General features: G+C 40.1%; 2 protein-coding genes across 3 annotated transcripts; one reads left to right on the top strand and one right to left on the bottom strand.

Annotated features, from left to right (window-relative positions):
- Positions 1-1,689: 1,689 nt before the first annotated feature.
- Positions 1,690-24,549, top strand: tpm4a (tropomyosin 4a). 2 transcript variants are annotated; one of them, XM_078259028.1, is made up of 9 exons: positions 1,690-2,014; positions 3,977-4,102; positions 18,942-19,075; positions 19,236-19,353; positions 19,517-19,587; positions 19,690-19,765; positions 20,874-20,936; positions 21,367-21,436; positions 23,144-24,549. In XM_078259028.1, exons 1-9 carry the CDS (start codon positions 1,901-1,903, stop codon positions 23,224-23,226), a joined length of 855 nt encoding a protein of 284 aa, XP_078115154.1. In that variant the 5' UTR covers positions 1,690-1,900; the 3' UTR covers positions 23,227-24,549. The 2 variants fall into 2 exon arrangements, with proteins under 2 accessions (XP_078115154.1, XP_078115155.1); XM_078259029.1 differs by lacking the exons at positions 1,690-2,014; positions 3,977-4,102 and adding an exon at positions 8,545-9,105.
- Positions 23,390-26,173, bottom strand: LOC144523466 (small ribosomal subunit protein eS27-like). The gene is made up of 4 exons (XM_078259030.1): positions 26,025-26,173; positions 25,469-25,574; positions 25,273-25,383; positions 23,390-24,888 (listed from the first exon to the last, which is right to left on the bottom strand). The coding sequence occupies exons 1-4, from the start codon at positions 26,028-26,030 to the stop codon at positions 24,860-24,862; spliced, it is 252 nt and encodes an 83-aa protein (XP_078115156.1). The 5' UTR covers positions 26,031-26,173; the 3' UTR covers positions 23,390-24,859.
- Positions 26,174-26,845: the final 672 nt, after the last annotated feature.

Raw genomic sequence — 26,845 nt, 5'->3', positions numbered from 1 at the left:
TAAAGGAATATGGTCGACATATCAAACCTGATACTTGATCAAAATGTTTAATCATGATGTAAACTGCAAAGTCTTGTATTACATTTCACAAAAATACACAATACAGCCTATACCTTAAATGACATAATGTTATGCTAATAAAGATTGCCAAGCTATCCATGATTGATTACATATAACATTGGTTAGGTTGGCATAATCAGAAATTTCCTTCTCATTCTAAATGAATATAACTCCAAAATACACATTTTTCTCCATGTTTGCAAATATAAATAAAACTAAGTCATACATACAATATTTACAAAGGATTTTCAGTTATCAGTAGGCTACCGTTTGTAGCCCCTGAAAACGGTTCTATTTGTAAGTTGTATGCTAGCTTGTGATGCTACATGGAGCAACAGATGTTCACTAGCAATTGATTTTCACATTACTAGTCTTTACTATTTAAGACATTTCTTAAGTTTTAATAGTGAAACCTGATTTTGAATATCTCTAGTTTGAAATTAGCTAGTAGTTCACACAAAGTTACTGAGTAACAAGTAGCTGGTGCAACCCAGTCCTGGGGAATAAGTGTCCTAGTCCTTGTGTGCTGATTCATATCCATGGATCTCCTTCTTCAAGGGCCATCCATCTTTCTACATATCCCGCTCTCTATGATTATGAGCAATTGTGGACACTGGTGTCCATTGTTCACAAAACTCTAATACTCAGTCTGCTTTCATCCTTCAGTCACCAAACTCAAATATCAGGTGCACAGAGCTCAGGGTTCAAATGTCAAATTCAATCATATTTTTCAGTTTTTGTAACTTCTCACAACTACTGATACATTCTTTTTTTTTCTCCTGCCCCTGATGATCATATTTAAAATAACAAAACAGGAGCTGTCTGAATTGCATCACATAGTCATAAAACCAAAACAGCTTAATGGTACCATGATAGAAATTTGAAGGATGCAAAGGTTGTATCATCACACTACCTCGCAGAGCATTGCATCTGAGTGAAACAAATTAATCCCTGTTGCATCTGTTGTTCATACCAGGTAGTTTTGTGTTTTTACTTTCACATTATGGCCTAGCTAGTTTGAGTCTCCTTGACTTTTTACTTTAATGCCCAAATATTTTGACAGTGTGATTACAGAATGGGAACTTTCTCCATCCATCTTTATCTCTCAAACTCTCCCTCCACCTACTTTGCACTTTACTCTCTCCCTTTCTCATCCTCTAATATACACACTCTTAAAGGCCCTGAGTGTGAGAGGTTGTGTGCCAGCAGGACACTTTATCCATTGATAGGAGGTTATATGTGGAAACATGACCTGCGTTTCTCTCTCTTCTGTCTGATCTGTGGCCCTCTCTGAAAACACAACAACCCAAATAAGGAGATCAGCCACGTTGGAAGAGTTAGTGAGTGGAGTGGAGAAGCCAGACCAATCCTTACAGAGACCTTGGACGGGTGGTTTGATAGGGTGGAGTACGTGTCTGACACAATGATAATCAGGGACCCAGGATAAAGTGGAAGCAGAGTGGTGAGTGAAGGAGCAATAGATGGAGAGGGAGAGGATGGAGAGAAAGATTGAAAAGAGGAAGGGAGGGGTGAGAGCATGGGAGGAGGAGGAGGAGGGGGTGATCAGGGACTAGAGGCAGGTTCTGTTGCAGTTTAAATAACTACCCATATAGGGCTCAACTCTCCATCTCTGTTCACAGCTCTTTCTGTCTCCTTTCTACTTTCTCCCCATTTCTATCATTCTCTTTCTCTATTTCTCTGCAGCCTTGTTGGACTCCAGCTCTCTCCAGTACTGTACATAAGACCTCCTACATCTAAACACAACAGGAGACAGACTTGTGCTTTTTGAGGCTGCATTTTTTTAACATCTCGGACAGGGAAATCCAACCAAGCAGCCACCATGGAGGCCATCAAGAAGAAAATGCAGATGCTGAAACTGGACAAGGAGAATGCTATTGACCGGGCAGAGCAGGCAGAGACGGACAAGAAGGCAGCAGAGGACAAATGCAAGCAGGTGAGAATGAAAGAAGAGAACAGAAAGAGATGGATGGGTCAGCTGTGATGTCAAAGGCAGTGTCAAAGTGTTAAAGAGATCAGAGATGCTGTTTTCGATTAGTTAAATAGCTATGTTATGGATTAACATAACTGCCAAAATTGCTCCAGACTCAGAATAAGGCATACTTAAGGCTTCTCTCTTTATCCAGTTCTTAAGATAATCATCATACCAGACATACCTTTAAGTAAACACGTTTCACATTTATCTATTCTACATTCCTCACAGCTAATTTACTGCTTTACTTGGCTGAATCACAGCTAAAGAAATATATAAATATCGCTCAGAGACTGGATGGTAAATTCAACAAATCCTAGTGACAGTATTGGAAATGCAAACACCTCCTTAAAAGGCCAGGCAACGCTCTTAGGATAAGCTCTCGAAACTATATCTCAGTTTTGTGTAACATGATCATGTACTTCATTTCCAGCTAAAATATAACATGTAATAAGAAGAACAAATCCAGGCATCACAAAAATACACAAACTTGTATTCATCATGGTGGATTTCTATGCAGTTATTTATAGGGAAAAACATCTGACACCACCTGAGTCACCACACCACTATATACACCAGTATTAATGCAGTTTAAAGTGAGACTCAAAGAAAACTGTTAAAATCCCCCTCATAGTGGTTTTAGCCACTTCAGGTGATGAGACCACCCAGGATCATGATTTGTTAACATCCCTCCCTCCAGGACCAGTTTGCAGAGAGTTGGTCTGTCTCTCATAAAGCCTGTTTGACAGGTGTGACAGGTGTATCCAGCACAGGAGACAACACACACACACACAAGAAGCATCCAAATGGACACAAATGGGCGATTATACACACACACACACACACACACACACACACACACACACACACACACACACACACACAGTCCCAGGCGCATGTGTGTTCTTACTGATAAGAGCTGTATTTTTAGGCACCAGAAAAGAACAGTGTGGAATTCAGTAGGATTATCAGAAGCACTTCATGGGGGGGGACACTGATTAGGTGTAACACTTAACCCTGTGTGTGATAGAGAGAGAGAGAGAGAGAGAGAGAGAGAGAGAGAGAGAGAGAGAGAGAGAGAGAGAGAGAGAGAGAGAGAGAGAGAGAGAGAGAGAGAGACAGAGAGAGAGAGAGAATTAGGCTCTGCATACCAGGGTTGATGTCATGAGAGACTGATAGTAAACCATTACCATTTAAATGTTCCCAAACATCATAAACTCAATTAGACTCCCAAATTTGCTGCTTTATCACTGGTCTAAATTCAAACACCTAGGCTTTAACGGCATCCCATCACACTGAACTATTATTTAGGTGCAGTACAAACACACTAAATATAATGGATTTGATATATTATTGTACTTATATAAACAGGATTTTTTTTAAGTTGGTGAAAGTTTGGGGGGTAAAACTCATCCAGGGTTCAGTGCATTCATTTAACTTTGTTAGAGTGAGATGTGTCTATTAAAGAAGGGACAGAAAAGAATAGGGTAGAATAGAATGGAATGGAATGGAATAGAATAGAATGAACATAATGGAACAGAAAAGAGCATAAATATAATAAAATTGGACTGAACAAAATAGAATACAGTAGAATGGAATGGAACATAACAAAACAGAGCAGAATAGAATAGAATGGAAATGTATAGAATAGACTAAAATAGATTAGAATGGAGCAGAACAGAATAGGATAGAATAGAATTGACTAGAACAAAACAGAACAGAACAGAATAAAGCCAAATTACATCGAATAGAAAACATGTATACTCTCTCAGGTCAATGGTGTTAGCACAAAGGCAGCAGTGCACAGCAAATTTCCATGCCGAACCGAGAGTTGGGTAAAAAGAAAAATAATCTATGGAATTTAAATAAAAACACACTGAGCAAAGACAGTGTAGTAAACTGGACTAATGGTCTCTCCTGTTGTAGCTGGAGGAGGAGCTGATGGACCTCCAGAAGAAGATGAAGCAGACGGAGGACGAACTGGATAAATTCTCTGAGGGCCTGAAAGACGCTCAGGAGAAGCTGGAACTGTCTGAGATAAAAGCTGCAGACGTAAGTGAAAGGTCACACACTCATACTGTACATACACACATACACACAGGGGAGTCTGGGTCAACTGAGTTTACTAACTTCACTTGAATGAAAATGAACAGTTCTGTTCCTATTGAATCATTAGCAAGAGTTTGAAAATTGACAAGAGGCTTCTGCTTTTGTCATTAATAACTTGCTTTTTCCGACTTTGACACACACTCACGTTACCATGGCACTGAAAACCAGAGCCCATTATTCCACAGCTGGATGGTTCTAAGCCAGTACCAGCTGTGGGTTTACTTTGATCCAAAGTGAATGGTTTGGAGCACTTCAGAGACTGATACATTCCTGTGTAGCCACTCCTGAAAGATGAGCACACGGATAAACTGTAACCCACGCACCCAAACACACACACACACACACACACACATGCACACACGCACACACGCACACACACACACACACACGCGCACACACACACACACACACACACACCCCTCTGATCTTTTCGTTTTCAAAATCGTAGTTTCCCCCCCAACCAATGCTGCCTCAGACACTTTTTGTGCAGCTCCCTCTACAGTTTTATACAACTTAACTGACTTTGATGTGTAAAATCAGTGTAGTTCCCATTTACTGTAAATAAACCTTTATTGCAGGGCCTTTACTTGTAATGGAATATTTTACACTGTAGTATTGGTACTTTTATTGCAGTAAAAGATCTGAATCCCTTATGAATCTTATATAGAGTCATCATTCAAGGGGATGACTGTGTCCTCTACATCAGACACAAACTAACTCTCAAATTGGCGAGAATGTTTTTGTATACACAAATAATTAATTTCAGTAAATGTAGCGGAACATTGGACATGTCCGTTGTCCTGTGGCTAATCAGCTGCAATCTGGAAAGAAAGATCATATTTTAGATGGTTGGCAACACCGCAAACCACAGCGCTGTATATCTGTCAGTGGTGGTTCCTCCTTGCAACTGTGCACAAACGTTTGTGTGTGTGTGTGTGTGTGTGTGTGTGTGTGTGTGTGTGTGTGTGTGTGTGTGTGTGAGAGAGAGAGGGGGAATTCAAATATAAACAAAGTCCTTATTAGGGAGTCGATTATGTCCAAGATATGGATAAAATACTTATCATACCAGTTTAGCAGTGACATTTACTTTTAATAACAATAGCTAAGAATCCAGTAATTCCAACTAAATTACTAAGCAAACCGTGCAGGGTAAATAAGCAAAAAGAAGCATCATAAAAACTAAAATTCTCCCAGCTGCCACCGAGATGTGGTATTGTTTGAGCCTTGTGGAGGATATCCCAGGGAAATGCAGTGTTGTACTACACACAAAGAGAAAGGAAGTGTCTGACATACAGACACAGGGACTAAGGCTGAGACACTGGATTATCCTCACGCTGTGATTAAATAAACTCTGAACAGTTCTGAGAAGCTCACATGTAAAGTGGGTCAAGTGGGCCCCTGAAAAAAGTAGTTGTTGAAATTGTGGTTTGAGCCTGACTAGGTAAGGCTTCCTTCCGCTCTAAACTTTTGTTAAAAATAGATGTTTACTATATTTACAGTGAATTATATTCACACAAACATGTCCAGCTAGTAAAGCTGCTCTACTCCACTTCCATGAATCCCCCTTCACATGTCACTTATTAGAGACAGCAGTCAAGTCATTACACATCTCAATTCACACAGAGAGCACGACCAGATTGGAAACCTGGAGGGAGCTGGGGAAGCACAACAGTGTGAGTCAGACCCCACAAAAGCAAGCAGTTGTGATACATAAAAAAAAGAATCTGTTTTAAGGAGGTTAGATCACACAAGGATGCCAAGAGCTAATGGTGGTAAGAGTCAGAGAGGGTGGCATCATGTAGTTTTAAATACAGGTATTGATAACAGCATTCACAGCAGCAATAGTTACTGTTTTAGGGGAAAGCTGGACTGTGGGGGTGGCTGGGCAGAAGCAGGGAGAAGGCAGGGGGGCTCTGGTATGTCAGGAATGCAGCTAAGGCAAATAGAAAGCCCCACACTCCTGTGTCTAATGAAATCAATGCGTCCAGCTTTTCCGGTGTAAGGGGCAAATCAGACAGGGGTTCAATCAACAGATGAGATTGATTGTGAGAGATTTTCTTCTTCACAGTGAACAGCAGGAATGAATTTGAGCTGAACCTGAACTTAAGTGAGTCGCGAAGAGATCTTCTGGCCTGCTACTTGCTCGTCCAGACAACATGTTTGCTCACAGGGCCGATCGTGTGAATAGGAAACTGAGCGAGTAAACACAGGCAGGGCAGGCAGAGAAATATAAAGGATGCAGCATAAATCTGATTTACAGCCACACAGTGAACATCATCTACGAGCAGGCGGGTTGTGGACAATGTTTGATTACTCACTCCTTTAAGACAAATAGTCACACAGTTCCTCAAAAATAGAAAGACTTATTATGATTATGCATGATTACTTAATAGATTTGCCCGTAATATATCATCTTATGAGGACGACTTTGTCATTTATGAATTTATACATACCCCATGCGGTTAGTTTGCTGCGTGTTATATCTAATGATTCATCCATTTACTTGTCAAATGTGTAAAGTACTGAACTGAAAAATACTGAAACTGAACTGTACAGTAAACTGCAAAAATGATGCACAAGAGTAGAACTAATAATGTAATGGTGCAGCCCAAACTTTTCACTGAATGTAAGTATCATATATCATATCATCAAATGATAGTATAGCCTCACTGTTGCTGGGTTTTTGCAGTCAGTATCCATATTTTTTTTAAGGATTTCTTAAATGTGGTTATTACAAAAAGAATAAGAACAAGATACAGATATATTGAGGGACATTTGACTTAAGATTATTTTTTGGGGCTTTTTAGGCCTTTATTTCCACAGGACAGTTGAAGACATGAAAGGGGGGAGAGAGGGGGGGAATGACATGTAACAAAGGGCCGCAGGTCGGCATCAAACCTGCGGCCGCTGCTTCAAGGAGTCAACCTTCATATATGTGCGCCCGCTCTACCAACTGAGCAAACCCAGCCACCTCATATCATGTTTTTTCATATTTCTGTAATGCAATTTCTTGCTAGTTTTCGATTAGTCTATATTGACGATGTTCCACTTCCGGGATTGTTCATGTGCTGCCGGAAACTCCGCCAGATGTCCCTCTTTTTAGGCTGGATGTCCCCCATCTTCCGCTTTCTGTGTGTTGGCATTTTAAACTCCAGTTGATTTATGAGGACTGTGGTTAACTGCTCGCCAAGTCTCTGCAGGGTAAATCCAGACAGCTAGCTAGACTATCTGTCCAATCTGAGTTTTCTGTTGCACGACTAAAACATCTTTTGAGTGTACACATGTTCAACAAAAACAAGTTCCTTCCCGAGGCTATTTTGCAGCAACACCGCCATTGTGTCCGAAGACGATTGTGATTGGTTTAAAGAAATGCCAATAAACCAGAGCACGTTTTTCTCCCATCCCAGAATGCTGTGTGGACTTGCTAGACCCTCCTTCGCAGCGCTTTGGAGGAAGGTCTGGCAATGCGAGACTACTTTTCGATCAACATGTATGTCGATAACGATATGTTATAAGTTAATATCGTCTAATATATCGGTCTAGCTCTACACAATATACCATGTTATCTCATCTTAATATTTTTAGCTTGTGACCATTTATTGCCAAGGTGATGCTAAATCATGACCCCTTATCTGTGAGCTTTAAATCGTTTAAGAAGAGCTGTTGCCTTCTGAGGTTTCCCATTAAAAAGGGAAGATGAAAAAAAGAAAGACTGTATCAGCATATTGCGACCCCTCAAGTAGGAATGCACCAATCCAAATTTTTCTCCACCGAAACTGATTCTGAGACCCTAATTCAGGGTAATTTGCCGATATCGGTGGTCAATACCAGTGTTATACATCACTGCATAGAACTAATTTCAATCACCATGACTGAATTAATGCAACTGTTAGAGGAAACACTAAACTGTATTTAATGTGGATTGGTAATGCCATGGTATCCGCTTTATAAGGTCAGTATTGGGGCCAGTACCGACCATGCTGGAAGTTGTTTCAGCATTCAATTACACAGCATATATTATGCTGTCAAGCAGGGTGGAAACTTCGAACGTCAGTCTGTAAAGGAAAATGTCACTGTCAAATCAAGTTTGTGTGTGACATCTAAACTATTGGCACTGCGCTATTTGATCTTAAATTAATTCATCGTGGCTTTCCTTTTTCTTTTGAAAGTTTCGTCGTAGCAGTGATCACATCAGTCACAGGGATCACACACACACACACACACACACACACACACACACACACACACACACACACACACACACACACACACACACACACACACACACACACACACACACACACACACACACACACACACACACACACACACACGCCCCGCCCTCTCTGACCTCATCATCCCAATCATCTCTCTCCTCCTCCGGCACAGTCTGGCGCTCTCCGCTCTCTTCATCGCGCAGCTCTTCTAATCCTCCTCCTCAAACTCTGAAGTGTCCGGACCAAAAACTGTAACATTCCTGAGGACAACTTTCTATACTGCACATGAACGTATCATTCCTACAGACCAGAAGAAACATTTGGAGAACACCTGGACGCCGTGACTTCCTGGTTATATAACTTTTGTTGCACTTGAACGACTCCTTTACATTCCAAAGACTTTGGCCTCGGACCTACATCGATTTTTGTCTTTTTAAATCAACAATCAAACCATTTTTTCCCCGTTATTTTATTATTCTGAATAGACCAAATAAGCAGGAGGCAATAGCTCGTTTTATTTTTTGCACACCCAAGAAAAAGTACCAACAGCGTTTTTCTCTACGTGTAGTCTTAAATTAAGTAACAAAACAGTCAACAATGGCGGGTTTGAACTCTCTGGATGCTGTCAAAAGGAAGATTCAGTGTTTGCAGCAGCAGGCCGACGACGCAGAGGACCGGGCTCAGGTCCTACAGAGAGAGCTGGACAGTGAACGGGAGCTCCGAGAGAAAGTGAGACAATCAAATCCTCGATTTTTTTTTTTTATATAGGTCTTTTCTCTCTTTTATATCCTCGCTCCGCTCTGCTATCATCTGCCAGACTCACCTCTCACCTCTCAGGCTCTTAAAAAGTCATATTAGTTCATGTCATTGATTCATTCGCGGGCGTGATTGTGCCACAATGCAAGGCGTTGGTCTGTAATGAAAAAAAGTTTGGATTCCTGCAGGTCTTTGCGCATGCTCAGTGATGTCTGATTCACAGGCCTCTGTTAAACTACAGTGAATAATGTAGACCACGTAGACAGCATTTAACCTATTGTACATAATTTAATTAATCAGTCGACTGACCAGATTACGTCTTAATAATATAAATTGTGTTCATAATTATATTGTAACTACTTACTTATGAGGTCTTAGCTGCTTTTAGAGCTGCCAGCATTTAGATTAAGGGGATAATGTTGTGATTCTCCAGGGAAATTCACTTCTTACTCTCTCAATGGCTTGCTCAGTGGTACTTCAGCAGGGTGGTGGATGTGTGCCAGCAGCAGCTGCCTGGTTGAACGCCCAACCACCATACCATCCCGCCTCCACTGATGATAGGAAAATAAAGGGCATATACTTAAATGTAGGCCTACTCTGTTATTAAGGACTCAAAGGAATAGTCTGGAAAATGTGCCTTTTTCAACAAGAGCTGAAACTATTACTCACTTAATCGATCAACAGAAAATGAATCAGCAGCAATTTTGATCATTAGTTACTCGTTAAGGGTTTATTTTTTCAAAGCCAAAATTGCAAAAACTGATTCCAGTTTCCTAGATGTGAATATCTTATGGTGTAGTAGTCTTCCCTGATAATGAACTGAATATATCTTTGGGTTTTTGAACTGTTGTTGGTCAGACAAAACATGACCTTGAAGCTGTCACTTTGGGCTCTGGGAACTTGCGATGGCCATATTTAGCTATTTACTGACATTCTAGACGAAACTGTTAATCAGAACATTAAACAATAATGAAAGATATTGTCAGTTGCAGCCCTACTTTCAACACTTTCATGTGTTTACATTTAAACGCACAGTATTAGCAACAGTTGAAGTAATTAGCAAGTCATTTTTGAAGTTCCACAAATGTGTGGTTTCTCAAACTAGATGCATTGAAGGGAAGTTTTGAAAGTGACTCATCCGTTTTTTCTTCTGAGTATTCACCAATGTCTGTCACCTGCCTGTCTCTTGACTCTGCCCACATCTGAGTGTTGCGGCTTTACACAGAAAAGGTAGAGGTGGGATTGGAGAAAAAATGCTTAACAACACAGTTAGGTAACAGTCTTGACTTGTTTCACGTGCTGCTTTATGGCATTCGGTGCCATATCCTTTGCATAGGGGCTGGATAATGACAGGACAAGGAGAAAGATTGAAGGAGAGTGGGAGGGCAAGGTGTGGCTGTAAAGATATGGGAGCTGAGATGATGAAAGGAGCTGGCGTGCTGTAGGACTTACCCCTTTGTTACAGACAGCCTATTAGGTAACTTTGAACCAATTTGACAATTGGACATTTGGTCAGCTTGTGGGTATTCGTTCTGTATGAACTTGTATATTCACATCGGTGACGTCAGTAATCATTATCTTAAATGAATTAAAGTCTTTAAGTTCGAGGTCACAGTGTTTGTCAATGCATGTTTGGACATATAAACTACCTTGACTTCAACATTAAGTGTCGTGATTGGCTGGTGCATGCCTTCTGTTCTTCTTCGCTCATGTAATGAGCTTATACATGTTTGTTTTGTTCAGAGAAATCTCCAACCTGCAGGCATACTTTTAATCAAAAGCATTGAAGTGGGTATAGTAAATGGATGGATGACTTGTATTAGATTTCTGGTAGTGGATATTAACGTTTCATCTTCTGGGATAGTAAGACACACACCTCCTATGAATTTCTGATGTTCAATGAGGGCGTTTTCCACCACTTGTACGAGTGCAGTAACTGCGTAAGAGCCAAAAGTAGTGACACATGAGTTTGTTGTAAAACAATATTTTAATTCAGAATTAAAATCTTAAAATAACAAATCCACCATTTGATAAACATGACACATCTTGCAAAAGAATAGTAGAAAACTTAAGGATAACATGGACTTACAAAACTGCATTTTAGAAATATTACAGTAACCCTATTTATATTTTTCGAGCAGTGTATATAAACATATACCAAAATTGTTTTTGAATTTAGTTATAAGCAGATATAAGGACATTTTACAGTATTCTCAACAATTAATAACAACTTTTCCAATTAAGACATTTGATATAGATACAACTGTGTTATATGTTAGTGTCATTCATTATCTGTGTATATACCAGCACCCAGTTATGGATGCTTCAGAGAGGAGTTAAATGTGTTTACAAATAGAACAATAAACACTTAAAAAAAAACATATGAGCATATAACTACATTATAGTGTGACAAACGACTTATTACATGTGTCAATACTGCTTATAAATGCTAAATAGGTGGGATGAATTGGTTCTTTATTTGCAGAGTAGATCATGTTACATTTTACAATGTACACGTTTTCCCATTTCATCCCTGTCAGCCTTAATGTGTAAAAGCAGTTTCAGCTGTCACACTGCTCACTCCATGTGCATTAAAAGTCAAACAGAGCAGTGCATTTGTGTGGCGAGGTTGGTGTGGTCCCATATGTGAATAATTAGGGCAACCTGCAGTTATTCCTTGGCACAAAAAACTCTTTTCATTGGAGCTTGGGGAGATCAAAACAGGAACCTTGCTGAGTGTGTTAAGGTAATGAATCATTGTTTGAAAATGTGAAGGCATCAGAAAAAAAACACTTGGCAACATATCTAACTAGAAAATAATAAGTTCTTTTGCGTTATTTATAGTGTGGTTTTGACGCCTCCAGAGATGTTACCCAACCGCTTAGAAATGCTTTAAGGCTCTGTCAGATTACAGAGTCATGACAACGGCTCATTTGACCTGCTTAGATGTGTTTTATTTACGCCTGTTGTTCTCAATGAGCTGTTCATTCTTCATAGTGTTCACAGCAGTTACTTGTTTGAAGGTTCAGAGTTGAGAGTCAGGCCAAAGATGATTTCCACTTCATTCAAGGCCCTGAGAGCTGTGTGAGCGACTCAGATGAACCAGATTGCCTGCTTTCTTTTTTGTAATATGGAAACACATTTGTGATTTTTGCTTCTGTGATACACATATTTTATTATTGCATTATATTTGTGAGACAAAATAATGACTTGGTTAAACCCAAAACAATCAAATTATCAAAAATGACAATACAAGATATGCAAAGCATAGAATTCAAAGCTTTAAAGTATCTATTTACCTTTTTGAACTTTTTGTATGCTGTCTTCAATGGTTGTCATGGTGATAATTGATGTAGAATGCAAAAACAGATAAAAAGGGAAGTGGAACTCTGAAACCTCCACTGAGGTATAACGCACCAGGTCTCCCTCCAATACTCCCAGGCTGCCCCTCCCAGGATGTCGTCTGCCGACTGGTACAGCACTTCCTGTGCTTATACTCCCAACACTTCCTGTCCCTGAGCTCCGGCCCTGATCAACAGGAAGATTAGTGTGTGTGGTGGACTGGAGTGTTTCTTCACAAGTTTACGTAGATTCCAGTCAGTGGTGTACAACTTAAGTGAAAGTTTAAAGGGGAACTACACCCATTTTCAAAATTCATACATGTTATTCCTAAAATATTAGCAAACATGAACAACTCTCCCCCAAATCCAAAAACTAGAGTGCTAAAACCCAAATGTGTGATGTCATCAAGTATAAAGTCCTGAACTGCTCCATAGACAATGAATTTGGAAAGATGTTATAGATGACACAGAGCACCAGGGGAATGTTCTGGGTATATGGGAACATTTTCAGTTTCTGAACTGAGAACACTACACGAGAATAAAGCTTGTTTGGGTATAAAAAGAAAACAAACAATTCATTGTCTATGGAGCAGCCCCAGACTTTATACTTGATGACATCACAAGTTTGACACTCACTTTTCTGGTTTCTGGCTTTGAGAGTGAGCGGCTCATGTTTACAAATATTGATTGAACTTACCTAGGCCATGGAAATAACATATTGGAATTATAAATTGGTGGTGTTCCCCTTTAATACTTAATACACATCTTAAATGTCCACACATCACTGTCCACTATCTGTCTCCATACATGCAATTTCTTCATCTACTGTACCATAAAGACATTTACATTGGATTTCCTCTACACACTGAATTTGTTTTCTACATACATGACAACTGTGCTCATTTTACACCCCTTGAGTCTCATATTGAAAGCTAATTGCAGGAAGTTATTTAGACATACTTCCCTCAGCACATGATCAGTTTGTCAAATTGAACTAGAGGTTTCATCTGTTTGCTGCTTGGTGCGGTCACTGGGCTTGACGGTTTTCAGCCAGGCCTCTAGCAGACTACAGCAGATTCTGTGGAAAGATTTACTTCCTAGTTTCGCTGTTTTCTTTGGACTTTCTCCCTGGGAATAGCTCAACTTTCCAAATATAACTGCCACATGTTGATATGTTTTGGCAGTCGCTGGCATTCTGGAGAAAACTCCCATGTTAGTGGCTTGTGGCTTAGCTGATTATGCAGGCCAAGGTTGCGGGTTGGTGCTAGCAAAGCTAAATTTGCTATAATGTCATTAAGAAGCATTTAGAGAGTGGAAATTATGCCGGTCTTTTCATTTATAGATGCATGCTAGGTTCAGTGAGATACTTAAAGCATTTTCAGTGATGCTTTTGTCAAAGCAGGATCTCTGTCTCTGTTTGCATGTTGGTGCTAGTATTGTTGCATAGTGCAAGTGGTATTCATTTAGCCTGAAAGAACTGTATAAAAAGTTTTACTGCTAAGATAAACTGCTGCTAGGATTGCTAGTAGTTAAATCACCCTTCTTCTATTTGTTCAGAGACCACACAATTATATTTCCAAATGTCCAAATTTCCAAAAATGTCATTAGGTTGATGTCAATTCCAACAAAACCAAGATGGAAAACGGTCTAAATAGTTTGGTTCCCAGTATATTTTGTGGATTCCAGAAAGGCCTTTTTATAAATCGGTTTGCAGTGAACTTTTAGTCAGGATTAGACACTTTAGTATTATGCGGCAGAGCCAGAACGAAACACTCAAACAAGACCTGTGTGAAAGTCTGACAAATTCTTTTTTGCACAGTGAGATCTCATTGTGATGCTTGTCTGGAAGTTTAATGACCTTCTTTTACATATCACACCTCATGACAGGTTGGCTTATACATTGAATGCAGCTCTCTTTGCATGCCAGATCTTCATGGGAAAAGATTACACACTCACAGACGCACATTCACATTCAGAGTAGCAAGCAGCAGTGTCAGGAATAACTTCCCCTGAACGCTAACAGCATTGTGCAGCTCATTAGCCTACTGCCCTGGAATTAGCCAATAATTAGATTCCTCTCCCACTTGTCCTTGATCTTGTCTCTAATACACTCAGGTATTTCTTAAGTCATTCCCAGTAGAACTGTGCTGTATCTTCAAGGCAGGAAGGAGACTGTTTACTGAGGCCACATCTACTGTACACTACTGCCTTCTCATCTTTAAGCGGCGTTTTAATACAAAAGCGATCTCCGTCCAGACAATAGTTTTGTCCATATAAACACATCTGACAACGCACGAAACATGACCATTTGCATACACTGAGCATGTCTCTGGCTCTGTTTAAGGGGCTCGGAAACACCGTAGTATTGTGGATGTGAAGCGTAAATGTAGCAAAAGAAAACATAGTAATCTAAATGTAGCCCGAGTTGAGACTAGTGACAGAGAGGTGAGAGGAAATGCACATTAGTATCCTATATTCCAACATGTTGTAGTTTGTGTCACTCACCTATTGATGCTGCTCAGGCAGCACTGACTGTTAAAGGAATAGTTTGACATTTTGGGAAATCTGCATACTGCTTTCTTGCCTTTAGTCTCTTCTTGAGTAAGATGAGAAGATTGATACTGCTCTGATGTCTGTACATGTTTTTCAAAAAATTTAAAGTTTTAAAACGACAGTCTTGTTGTGGCTGTGTGGTTGCTAGCCAACCAGTGGAGACTGAGAGGTGACTGTAGCCGACCAAGAATAAGTCTTGAGTTTTGTATGGATTAAACAAACACAACGAAACAAAGATACATTTTAATTAGTGAGATTTAGAGGTGCAGCTAGGTGGCTTTAGCTACCTTCTGACAGAGCCAGCCTAGCTGTTTTCCCCTGGTTCCAGTCTTTATGCTAAGCTAAGCTAACTGCATGCTGGCTGTAGCTTCATATTTACTGTACAGACATGAGAGTGGTATTGAACTCCTCATCTAACTCTCAGCATGAAAGCAGATAAGCAAATTTCCTAAAATGTCAAACTATTTCTTTAAGAATCCTTAAAGAATCTTACAATTCATTTGTTCTTTAGCAAGGCACTAACTGGTCCAAGGGAGCTGTCTTGTGTAGCCAGCAGTTACTGACATACCACTCTCCTCTTGGAAAGCACTGGTGTTACATATTAAGGTAGCTTGATAACAGAGCAGCTACTTGTCGTCAGTATCTTTACATATATGTATGTGTGTGTGTGTGTGTGTGTGTGTGTGTGTGTGTGTGTGTGTGTGTGTGTGTGTGTGTGTGCCTGCGTGCGTGCGTGTGTGTGTGTGGCTGCTACAATCTCCCTGATACTCCACCACAAACATTCTCCATAGTTTGTTTTACCATATAAGGCAGTGTGCGTCCCTGGCAGCCCAAGAATGCAAAGTGGTTGTTAAAGGAAAGGGGCATGGCCAGAGACACAGATAATACCAGCTATGAAAGAAAGAACAATCAAAGGGAGGATATGAATTAAGGTTGGGCAGCTGACTTCCTGTCACTTTTTTCAAGATCCTCATTTCTAAAGTGACGTTAGAGTCTATTCTCAGAGTAAAGGTTTGTCGTTTGTGACTTAGTTCTTCAGTGACGTTTGCCTAAACATTGCTGTTACATTTATTATTTTCGTGCAAAAGCTCAGAATACTAAAAGAGCTTGTTCTTCTGTGCTTTAAGCACTGGTTAAATGATTTTTTATTAAGCTGCATGAGGAAATTAATTTCCAGCATAACCTTCGGGACTTACAGAAAAAAAGCTCTTCTCTCGTCATGGCTGAATGAATAAGAGGTATGCCAGTATGTACTGTATGCACATAAGCATTTTTACTTGACACAAGGCTGCCTCTGTTCATAAGGGGATTCCCCTTCCTGTAATTGGGAAAATCTGATGACAGATAACACTCCAGGTGGCACACATTGGATTGCGAGCGTAGATATGCTAGCACCATAGTGGTGTTAGCTAAGACTTTAGGTTTTTGTGTTTGTGTGTTGCCTGGTGATGTTTGTTTGAGAGAGGCAGAGATTGACAGAATGAGAGTGCCTGTTTGCATGTTTGCAGAGTGTGTGTGTGTGTGTGTGTGTGTGTGTGTGTGTGTGTGTGTGTGTGTGTGTGTGTGTGTGTGTGTGTGTGTGTGTGTGTGTCTGGAAGTGCATTACAGCGACTGATGTGCCGGTAGCTGACTTAAAGCTCATGAATAGCATGTTTGTTTGTGTGCAGACGATATTCTTCACAGCACATTGCTTCACTCAGGACTAAGGGAGTAACAATAATATCTGTTATTTCAGGCTCTGGTTTAATTCTGTTCAACATTTCTCACCAGCTAGATGTAGTGTCGACAGACGCAGACCTGTGTGAAGGATATAGCTGATGAGATTTCAAGATGCTCGACCAATTTATGACTTTTCATTCATTCAGTGTTGGGTTTTCCTCTATCAAGTGCTGGCTGTTTTAAGGCTTGTCAACGCTAGTCTGACAGACATTTCCTGTCTCATATCAGTGGCCTCCCCTGTGAGCTCTGGGTGCAGTAGGGCAGGACCAGGGAGAGGACAGAGAAAGAGAGAGAGAAAGAGACGTGGAAAGACTGACTGGCTAGTCAGCAGTCTAGGATGACATGCAGGCTAGAGGGAAAAAATCTTAAAAATTAAAAATGTGACCCGTGCCAGCTGCCAACAAGCAGGAAACCATGCTTTCATTTCCTGAAATATTAAGTCTATGACAGAATGGAAGAATAGTCTGCATGAAGGTCTTATTCTCAGCACAAACAGACTTAATAACTCTTCCTCTAAGCTTTCTGAGATCACTCTTCCTCTCTCTGCAGTGCTACCTTTCCTCCTCAGTGCCAATCCTTTCTCTTTTGTTTCTCTTAATGACTTTATCTCGCCAAATGCGTATCAGAATGATTCACCTACCTGTAAGCTGAATTGCAGACACTTTGTCTGTTGATCCGACAGGCAACCTGACTTCTGGACTCAATGACTAGCTGATGAGTCACTGACCTACTAACTGCTGCCCTGCAACTGAGCACAGAAGAACATATGTTTGTCTAAGAAATCCCCAGCTGCTTCGTTTTAGTAGCAGGGAGTAAACCTGTGTGAGTACTCTGGGTTTGAAAGAATAATTTAGCAAAAGTGCAGTTATGTAGTGTTGTTTGAGCTGCCTGGTTGTGAACTTTTTACAGTGGTCTCTTTGTGGTAACTTTGTATGAAAACTGAGTTGGGCTGGTTTCCAGTTTGAAAGCGGCTCCCTAGGAGGTGGTGGTCGGATAAACTTGCTGTCCAACAGAGAGGAAATGCCTGTGTAGTTGTCTGTTTGCTTTCTTTTTCCTCTCTCTGCCTTTGTTTACCAAAGGCAGATGAAAAGAAGCCCATTTGTCCACCCTAGTTGGCCCACTTGGCATTCACAGTCTCCGGAAATTGAGTTTTTGTAAACGTTTCATTCAAATCCAAAGTCCCGCGATCTTCAGATATTAAAAAGGATTACATTTACCGGCCAGACTCAGCAGATAGTAGTTGTGTTCATCGCAGGTAGGCCCCTCTTCTATATCAAATCCTCCAAGGACCTCCAGCTGTCTTAATTTCACCTATTTTTTTATCAGCTTGACAACTATTGATTTGGGAAACATGAACAGAGAGCATGAAGAATAGATTACAGTATCTCACTTACAGATGGAATTGAATGTATTTTAGTTTACTTGTAGTCATACTTCTTTATGTAGATTTAATATGATAGAGAAAAGCTTTCAAAAGAAGATGCACAGTTTCTTTGCAGTGGTAAAACGGGTGAAACACTGGAAAACACTAAAGTTACTTTAAATACACCATAAAGTTTAGTTTTTGTATCTTACTTTTACATAAACACATTAAAACCTTCGCCCACTTGCAGTATGAGAGAAAAGGTGAAAAGTCTCTATTATAAAAAGTCTTAACTTAACTTAAAAAGTTACCCTTTAGTAATTCCAAAACACATAATCATTTTCTGTTCATTTTTGAAAACGGAAGTGGTTAAGTTTAAAAATGGAAGATTCCTCAGTGTGGAAAAATGGTAGAAACAATATGTGCTAAGATATTAAAACAACAATAAACAAATTAAAATGCATGAAGTTAAATTATTCTACCCATCTCTCAACACTCAACTCGTCTCATCACTCATGCTAATATATTAGCTCAAATTAATTTATCTAAGAGTGGACTTATATGACTTAAGTGGATGATTTTTACACTGTTGATTTTGCTGTGCAGACATAATAAAGCTACAGGTTCCTATACATATTTTTTTTCTATGTTCAGATATTTTTGTCGAGCTGCCCCCTCCCCCCCCCCCACCGACCCTCCACTGTCCTCTTTGTGCCTTTTCCTTCTCTTCCTGTTTTATGGTGGGGGAAGAAGGGGGAAGGGAAGACCAGCTTGGGTGATTTTAAGTTGAATGACTAAATTTCTCTCTTCACCCTATTTTCTCATCCTCTCAGGCGGAGGGTGATGTAGCCGCTCTGAACCGTAGGATCCAGCTGGTGGAGGAGGAGTTGGACCGAGCCCAGGAGAGGCTGGCCACGGCACTGCAGAAACTAGAGGAGGCTGAGAAGGCCGCAGACGAGAGCGAGAGGTCAGTCGGATTAAACAAGATTCATACTTTGATATTTAGATTAGAATATTGTTTGTGTGCATTTATGCCTGCAATTGCCTGTGTGTGAGAACATGTTTTCACTGCAACACCTGGCTTTCACAACATCATTTAAAGCCTTATTTATGTCTTGTCCAATCAGAGGGATGAAGGTGATCGAGAACCGAGCGATGAAGGACGAGGAGAAGATGGAGATTCAGGAGATGCAGCTGAAGGAGGCTAAACACATCGCAGAGGAGGCCGACCGTAAATATGAGGAGGTGAGACTTTGACAGTGGGAGCTGGTTTGGAGCAAGACAGACATCTTCAAATTGGGATGCACTCCCCTTTTCATTTTCATATTTCGTTTTTAATCTGACCTGCTCTTGCCTTCCGGAGACTATGTGCTTCAAGTCCAAAATGTTTGAATGTCTTTCGTCCCAGGTGGCCCGTAAACTGGTGATCCTGGAGGGAGAGCTGGAGAGAGCTGAGGAGAGGGCCGAGCTCTCAGAATGGTAAAATCAGTCAATGCACGAACACGAGCGCAAATACACACATGCCCTCACCCGTTGCTCTTCCATTAAAACCAAGCATACCATGTCGGTCCCTCTCCACAGTAAAGCCGGGGACCTGGAGGAGGAGCTGAAAAATGTGACCAACAACCTGAAGTCCTTAGAAGCCCAGTCTGAGAAGGTGAGTGACATGCTGCGTGTGAGTCATGATGCATTATCAATAACTAGACACTGCAGCAGAAATACACATTTATAAGTAATACTTTATACTGCGCGATGATCGACTGACAACGAGATTAAGCAGCTGAACAAGAATATGGCCGTGTTCCGATTGTTCTCATCTCAGCTCCGTCGAGACAAAATAGACATACCATTTCAAAAATCTATAAAATAAAAATAATAAAATAATCAAAAAATGTATTGTCAGAAATCACTTTCATCAAATTTTATGTGACATATTTCCAGTAGGCAACTGACTGCAAGCAGGCACATCCGGACACAAACGAGTAGGCTTATGTGCTGGGGCTGAGCCCCGGAGAGCCCCGTCCCAATTTAACCACTGCTCATCTCCATTTCCCTGTATCCTATCATTTGGGCTGTTCTCATGGCTCAATGGACAGTAATTTGAGTGAGTAGGGAGGGATACCAAATCACCAAAGTATTGTTTTATACTACCTCTATTATAATTGTGTATCATCAGGCCCTACTTACAACGCAACCATTTATTTTCCCCTCAGGCTGTTAAGATCTGAATGTATCAAGAGTGCAGGACCTGAACTCTTTGTGATCCACCGCATGACAAATTAGCCACTGTGGCTGTTTTTTGTATATGCAGGGCTAATGACAGCGTAAGGTGTTTAGGTATACGATATCCAGCAGCCAGTAGAGACCTGCAGCACATTCTTCCTGTTTACTATGTAAAATTCCTCCCCAGGTACAGACAGGCAGTAAAATGGCATGCCAGGCTAACCACATGACTGCTCTAACAGTAGATGCCATCGCTTTGTTCAGTCATGTGTGCCATGGTTGGCATCACAGCAGAACTTGTTCACCGGCCAGGCCAACGCCTCTTTCGTGCCACTACCGTCATCCTGACATATTACTCCTCATAAGGGAGTGGTGCCATAGCTGTTGGAGCAATTATAATCCTTGGATGACACAGAGAGAGAGAGAGTGAGAGTGTGTGTTCACATAATGTGCATGTTTTGGTGAAAGCGTGTACGAGCATGTGTTTGTATATCTGTCACTGATTAGGTCATGTATTTCTCTGTGTCTCCATATGTCAACAGTACTCAGAAAAAGAAGACAAGTACGAGGAGGAGATCAAAGTTCTAACTGACAAACTGAAGGAGGTGAGATAGTGATTCTAGTGATCACACAATTTGAGCATATACGGTATGTTTTTAGGATGAAACAAATGAATGAACGGGCATGACACCAGTGCCGTAACTGCAGCGTCTCTGGACCTTTGTTGTCATGCTCTATACTCCAATACCCCATACCTATCTTCCTCCAATGTATGCATCTTTAAAAAAAAGACATTAAAAAAGAAACTTATTCATAAAGTTTATATATCGCACACAGTTATTTTTGTTACTGAATTGATGATTTGAGATGGTCATTATTCATTTTATCAGCTTGTCACGTGAACGTATGAAACTTGTCATTTCTGTGATTACTTTGGAAGATACAAAACAAGCTCTTGAAAACTTGCAGCATACCAGTCCTGTATGTTGAATTGTTTCTTTACCTTGTAACATACTGTGTGTGTGTTTCCGTCAGGCTGAAACCCGTGCAGAGTTTGCAGAGAGGACAGTGGCCAAACTGGAAAAGTCCATTGATGACCTGGAAGGTATGAGATCAGTTCCACTCACATGGCATAGTTTCGCACCACTTATATACATTTTTCTAAGACAACCAGACAAAGGCAATTTATGGCTGTCTTTAAATGACCAACCAGTCATCTGGACCTAAGGGTGCATTCAGCTTCAGTAAATTTGTTTATGAACCACAAGCAAATAGTTTAGTGGAGTTTCCTGTAGGTCCGTGGGGCCAACTCTAATCCATCTTAATGCACACATGCACAATTGCATTCATTTTGACATAGACCCCACAAGGAGTGTCCTATTTCAGCAACACTGCACATATTTCTGTGGAAAAGAAAGGGCTCCCTTCCAAATGTACTGAAACTCCTAAGCTAATGGAAGATCCTTGTTTCTGAAGGACTACTCCATGTCAGCCACGGCACAAAGAGGACCGAATGTGCTCAGAGGCTTTTAGATCAGCATTATTAAGTTGTTGGACCACAGACAGCTGAGTTTATAGAGTTATTGTAGCAGTTTTATGAGACATTCAGAGCAGGCTTAAATGCTCAAAGCTCACCCAGCTAAAGAGCCGCAAGCGTAATTAGATATGCATCATTCTTTCTTCCATGCATTTCTGCATCTTTAAAAAGCCTGACCTATTTTTCTTTTTGTCTTCTCCTTCCTCCCTCTGCTCTTCTTCTTCTGCCTCCATCTGCCTCTCATTCTTATCCTGCTTTCGGCTTGTTTGTGTCGCTGCTGTCCCTGGCACCTGCCTGTACTTCCTGTCGACCTCTGACCTCCAGATGAATTGTATGCTCAGAAGCTCAAGTACAAGGCCATTAGTGAGGAGCTGGACCATGCCCTCAATGACATGACATCTCTGTAGATGCTCTGACTCTCTCTCTCTCTCTCTCTCTCTCTCTCTCTCTCTCTCTCTCTCTCTCTCTTTCTCTCACTTCCCTTTTTCTGTCTTGTGCTTTGAATTCATCTTCTCTCTGTGGATCATACTGTATGTGCCTTCTTCCCATCTTACTATGCAGAAAATAAGTAATTAAAATATTTTTTCTTTCCTACTTTACAGCTTGTGTCACTCTGTTCTTGATTATTCATACAATTTGTATATCTCAGTAAAACATGTTATGCATAATCTCAGCTACGGTGTGTACATTGCCATGCACTCTGTTATTTCTGTAATTGGGAAACCAACAGGTTGATCTTGTGAAAGTGTTGGTTAATGTACATGTACCTCTAATTATCAGCAAGTTTATTTGAGACAAGGTGAGATTTACGCTGGTTTTTGTGTGACTTAATGCAGTTTCCAATCCCCTATGACCCTTTAAAACACTCTTTTGCTTGTTAATCTATCTCATTTTGATGGTTTCTGATATTACATATAGTCACGTGTGTTCAAGTATGGACTGATAGTACACAAGTTAGCATCTAATACAACAAATGTAGCACACAAGTCCACTAAAAAGTCCATACTGTAATCTACTAACAGTCTTCTGGCAGAGAATGACAGTCAGCAGTTTATGCATGAAAGGCACAGCGGTGTGGTTGAGGTTTTTGCATGTGGCACAATTTTAACCAAAATGGTTATGCAAAACATCTGTCCAGTAAAACAATACTATGTGCTGTTTTGCAGTAGATGTTGTTTGACAAACCTATAAAGGAGAATAGATTGTCATGAACGGAGCAGTATTATTTGCTGATGGTTGATGCATCACCGTGTCACTTTTTTTTCTTCTCTCCAGAGAAATTATCACAAGCCAAAGAGGAGAATCTTGGCATGCATCAAGTCCTGGACCAGACCCTGCAGGAACTCAACAGCTTATAAACACACAGAGAGGAAGCTGGAGAGGATGAGATCGTCATGTAACATGTCTTTAATGTTCGACTCCATTCCACATTTCGAGCTGTAAAATCTTTATTCCCCGTGTGAAGGGGGATTAACTTAATGCTTGTCCCTAGTTGTTTTTCCGAAGGCACACCTTTGTTTCTTTTCTTTTTTTTTAAGATGGGAAGTCATTTTGCCCCCATTCTAATTTTTTTTATCTCCACATGTGATTGCAGAAATCCCCCCTCAGAAATGATTTTTGACCACTTATTTAGAAAGAACTGGCAACTAACACACAGAAAGAAACCTCAGATTTGGTCACTGAACCACTTAAACTGGCTCAGTTTCATTGATGTGCACATACATTAAGCCTCTGTCTATTTTAATACATATGCTACAGATGGCGTTGGGTTTCGCTCAGTCTACATTGGTATGGCTCTGAAGTGCCACCCAGTGGTGATATGAAGTTAGTCAACAGTCTTGTTGTCCTGATCATGCTCTACCACCTTAAGAGGCTACAAGAAAATAGACATTCGGCTTATGTGTGCTTGTCTTTAGCAGTATCCCCCCAAATCTGTTAAACAGCACAGTGGTCAAATGGACAGGTGGCCTTATGGAAAGGTTTCATTGATAAATAAACAGGTCAACACACATGCTGCTTAGTCACTCTAGGCGTCTTGCCTCTTTTGCCAATCCCCAATTATCCTGAGGCATACATGTTGAAGACGCACATTTATGTATTTATGTGCATCAAACGTTTTTCTACTCTATTTTAATGTGGGGATCTGTGCAGAAGCTGAGAGCTGTGCATGTACAGTATCTAGCAGTGACATGCATTTCTAAGCTGTACTGCCTTTCCCTAAGCTTGACCTGACCGTTGACACATTCTTCATCATTGCCATGCCATAATGTAGCCAATATTTACTAGATTTACAATATATTGTATTAAATAAGCGAGCTGAACCCCAAACCACTGGAAGCTCAAGTCAACTTGTATCAACCATGGATACTTATTGTATATAGTAGAATAATGTTAGGTATTTGAGAAATTGTATTGCTTTGATTATTTTTGGATTTGTTTCCTTTACATCACTTCATTTATTTTATTTTTTGCTAGGGGAACTCTCAAGACCAAAGAACCCATATAACACAGACAATAAATTCTAAAAAAAAAAAAAATATTTTTGTTTGTGGTGGTCATCATGGTTTCATCTCATGCCAGTGCCATGGAAAGGGTCTCACACATGCCCGAAACCATTTTATAATATTTCATTTACCAACTCCCTCTATGTCAACCTAATAAATGTTTTACAGAAATCATGACTCATTGGACTCTTTGTGCATTTTGAAGATTTCAAAACATGGTTTACTTAATCAATAGAAGTAGTCAAAACCACTTGCTTCATCATATAAATATAATAAGATATATATATAATTCAATCTGAGCATAAACTTCCGTAGCTCCTCTCCTGCTCTGTACTATGTAACACCAAGATCAAGAATGGTCAAGATACGTATTTCTCTACGAAGGATTTAACACACTTAAAAGCACATAGTGTGAGGCTCAGACTCATTTTTCCATGGTCCATTCTTCCATTCTGCTGCCTGTCATGGATGTTTTGCACATTTCTGCTCAGGAATATTTCTTTCTGAAGGCACAGCCTAAACAGACAAAAACAAAATCAAACATTTCAATATCTTACTACAGGCAAAACCTTAACAAGGATAGAATTGAAACTGTTCACCTTTTATTTTATACAAACTGTAATCATCATTTATCCACTCACTTTCACACACCTTGGAGAAATAACCTAAGCAACATTAAAAACAGGCTTACGTGCGGTTTAGTGTCCCAAATTATTTTCCAAAAACTGAGTGTCCCAAATGATGAGGGTCTTATTTGAGACAGGTTAAGGTTAGTAGTAGGGGTAGGGTTAGGGTAGCACAGGTGGTTTAGCAGGTTCATAATTAATTAAAGGACATTGTATGGTTAATTTGGGACACTAAACTGCACGTATACCTTAACGTGTATACAGTATTTTTTACCTTCAGTTAGTCTGCATTTCCCCCCTGCTGGTTGGCAGAGGATTATAGAGCAGCCTGCACAAGGTACCACTGTCTGGGCATGGCTGAAAATGGTGGTGATCCTGTAACACCCTGGTGAGTATAGAGAAGAATACAAATTACAATGAAACACATTAGAAAATCAGTGAGGAAAATTAGCTGGTGGTGCGGTCCTTACCTGTGCATTTTACATCCATGAAGTAGGAGTTGGGACTCTGCACCAGCCTCTTCTTCTTGTGTTTACTCCTCTCCTTGGCAAGACGAGGGTACAACAGATCTTTATCCTGCAACCGAGATCAGACATCAGAGGATGATTAAATGTGTCATTTTAAAGAGTTAAATTCATATTTTGTCTTATTATTATTATTTAACTTCCTCAGTGAATGACGACGCGATGATAGTTTTGTTTGATGTTTTGGTTATACCGTAACGCCACCTACAGTCCGATGAATGAATTGCTACTTAGGGCAAGTACACAAACATGTCCAGGCAAGCCTGAGAAGCTACAACTGTATACGGAATACACATAATGATTTGTAAAGCACATTTAGGCAAATTCCCGCTGTACACGTCATTTATCAACTGATTGCCAATATATCATTCTGTATAATGTTATGTTTATCAAATGATAACAGACTGTTTAAGCAGCGTTCTGTCAATCGCAACTGTTCTACAAGTTGTAACGTTTCTAATCAGAAAAACAGATATATAGCAATAAAAAGATTTTCACTTACAGACATTTTTGCTCAAATCACTCAGGTTTATCGTCCAATGCAAATACGATGTAGTAAGTGCGAGTTTAGTATAAGTGCACCAACAGAACCAGCTGTACTTTGTTATTGTTCTGATGAACGTTTATGGAAAGAGATCAAGCGGCAGGCGGGGTCTTTCTCTTTAGGGGAGGCGCGACAGTCAGATAATGGCTACTCAAATAATACTGGATGAACTGTTCATGTTAAGTACATAATAATGTTAATTTAATAATTACTTTTGCAAACAGTACAAATAAAGAGTCAAACATAGCTACACTGACACATGTAGCTGTTTTTCAAAAATGCGGTGCGGACATAGAAAAACTGATGGATGGATGGATGGATGGATGGATGGATGGATAGATAGATAGATAGATAGATAGATAGATAGATAGATAGATAGATAGATAGATAGATAGATAGATACATACTTTACTGATCCCTAAGGGGAAATTCAAGCTTAAAGACATCACACACAACATACACATACATCATAAACATGATAAAATAACAAATCCACATGAATAATATGGACAAGAAAAGATACTAAATTAAAAAAAAATCCACATGAATGTACTAAGGGATGTATAAACATGAGACGCTTGCAGTGACAGGGCTGACCCTGTGATTCAGTATGCATGGTAAGTTGCTCTATGAGCGTGTGTGTCATGGTGGTAGTGCAAATAAGTCCAATAGTGCAAGGATAAAGTCTACTTTAAATCATTGCACTATAAGGATAAAGTACTATTTTATCCTTGCACTATAAACTTTTTCCTAAAGTTTTATCTTTACGAAAAAACTTT

This window comes from Sander vitreus, chromosome 9, assembly GCF_031162955.1.
Source record: "Sander vitreus isolate 19-12246 chromosome 9, sanVit1, whole genome shotgun sequence".
Classification (NCBI taxonomy): domain Eukaryota; kingdom Metazoa; phylum Chordata; class Actinopteri; order Perciformes; family Percidae; genus Sander; species Sander vitreus.
The sequence above is the reverse complement of the archived record's forward strand: the minus strand, read 5'-3'. Positions and strand labels throughout refer to the sequence as shown.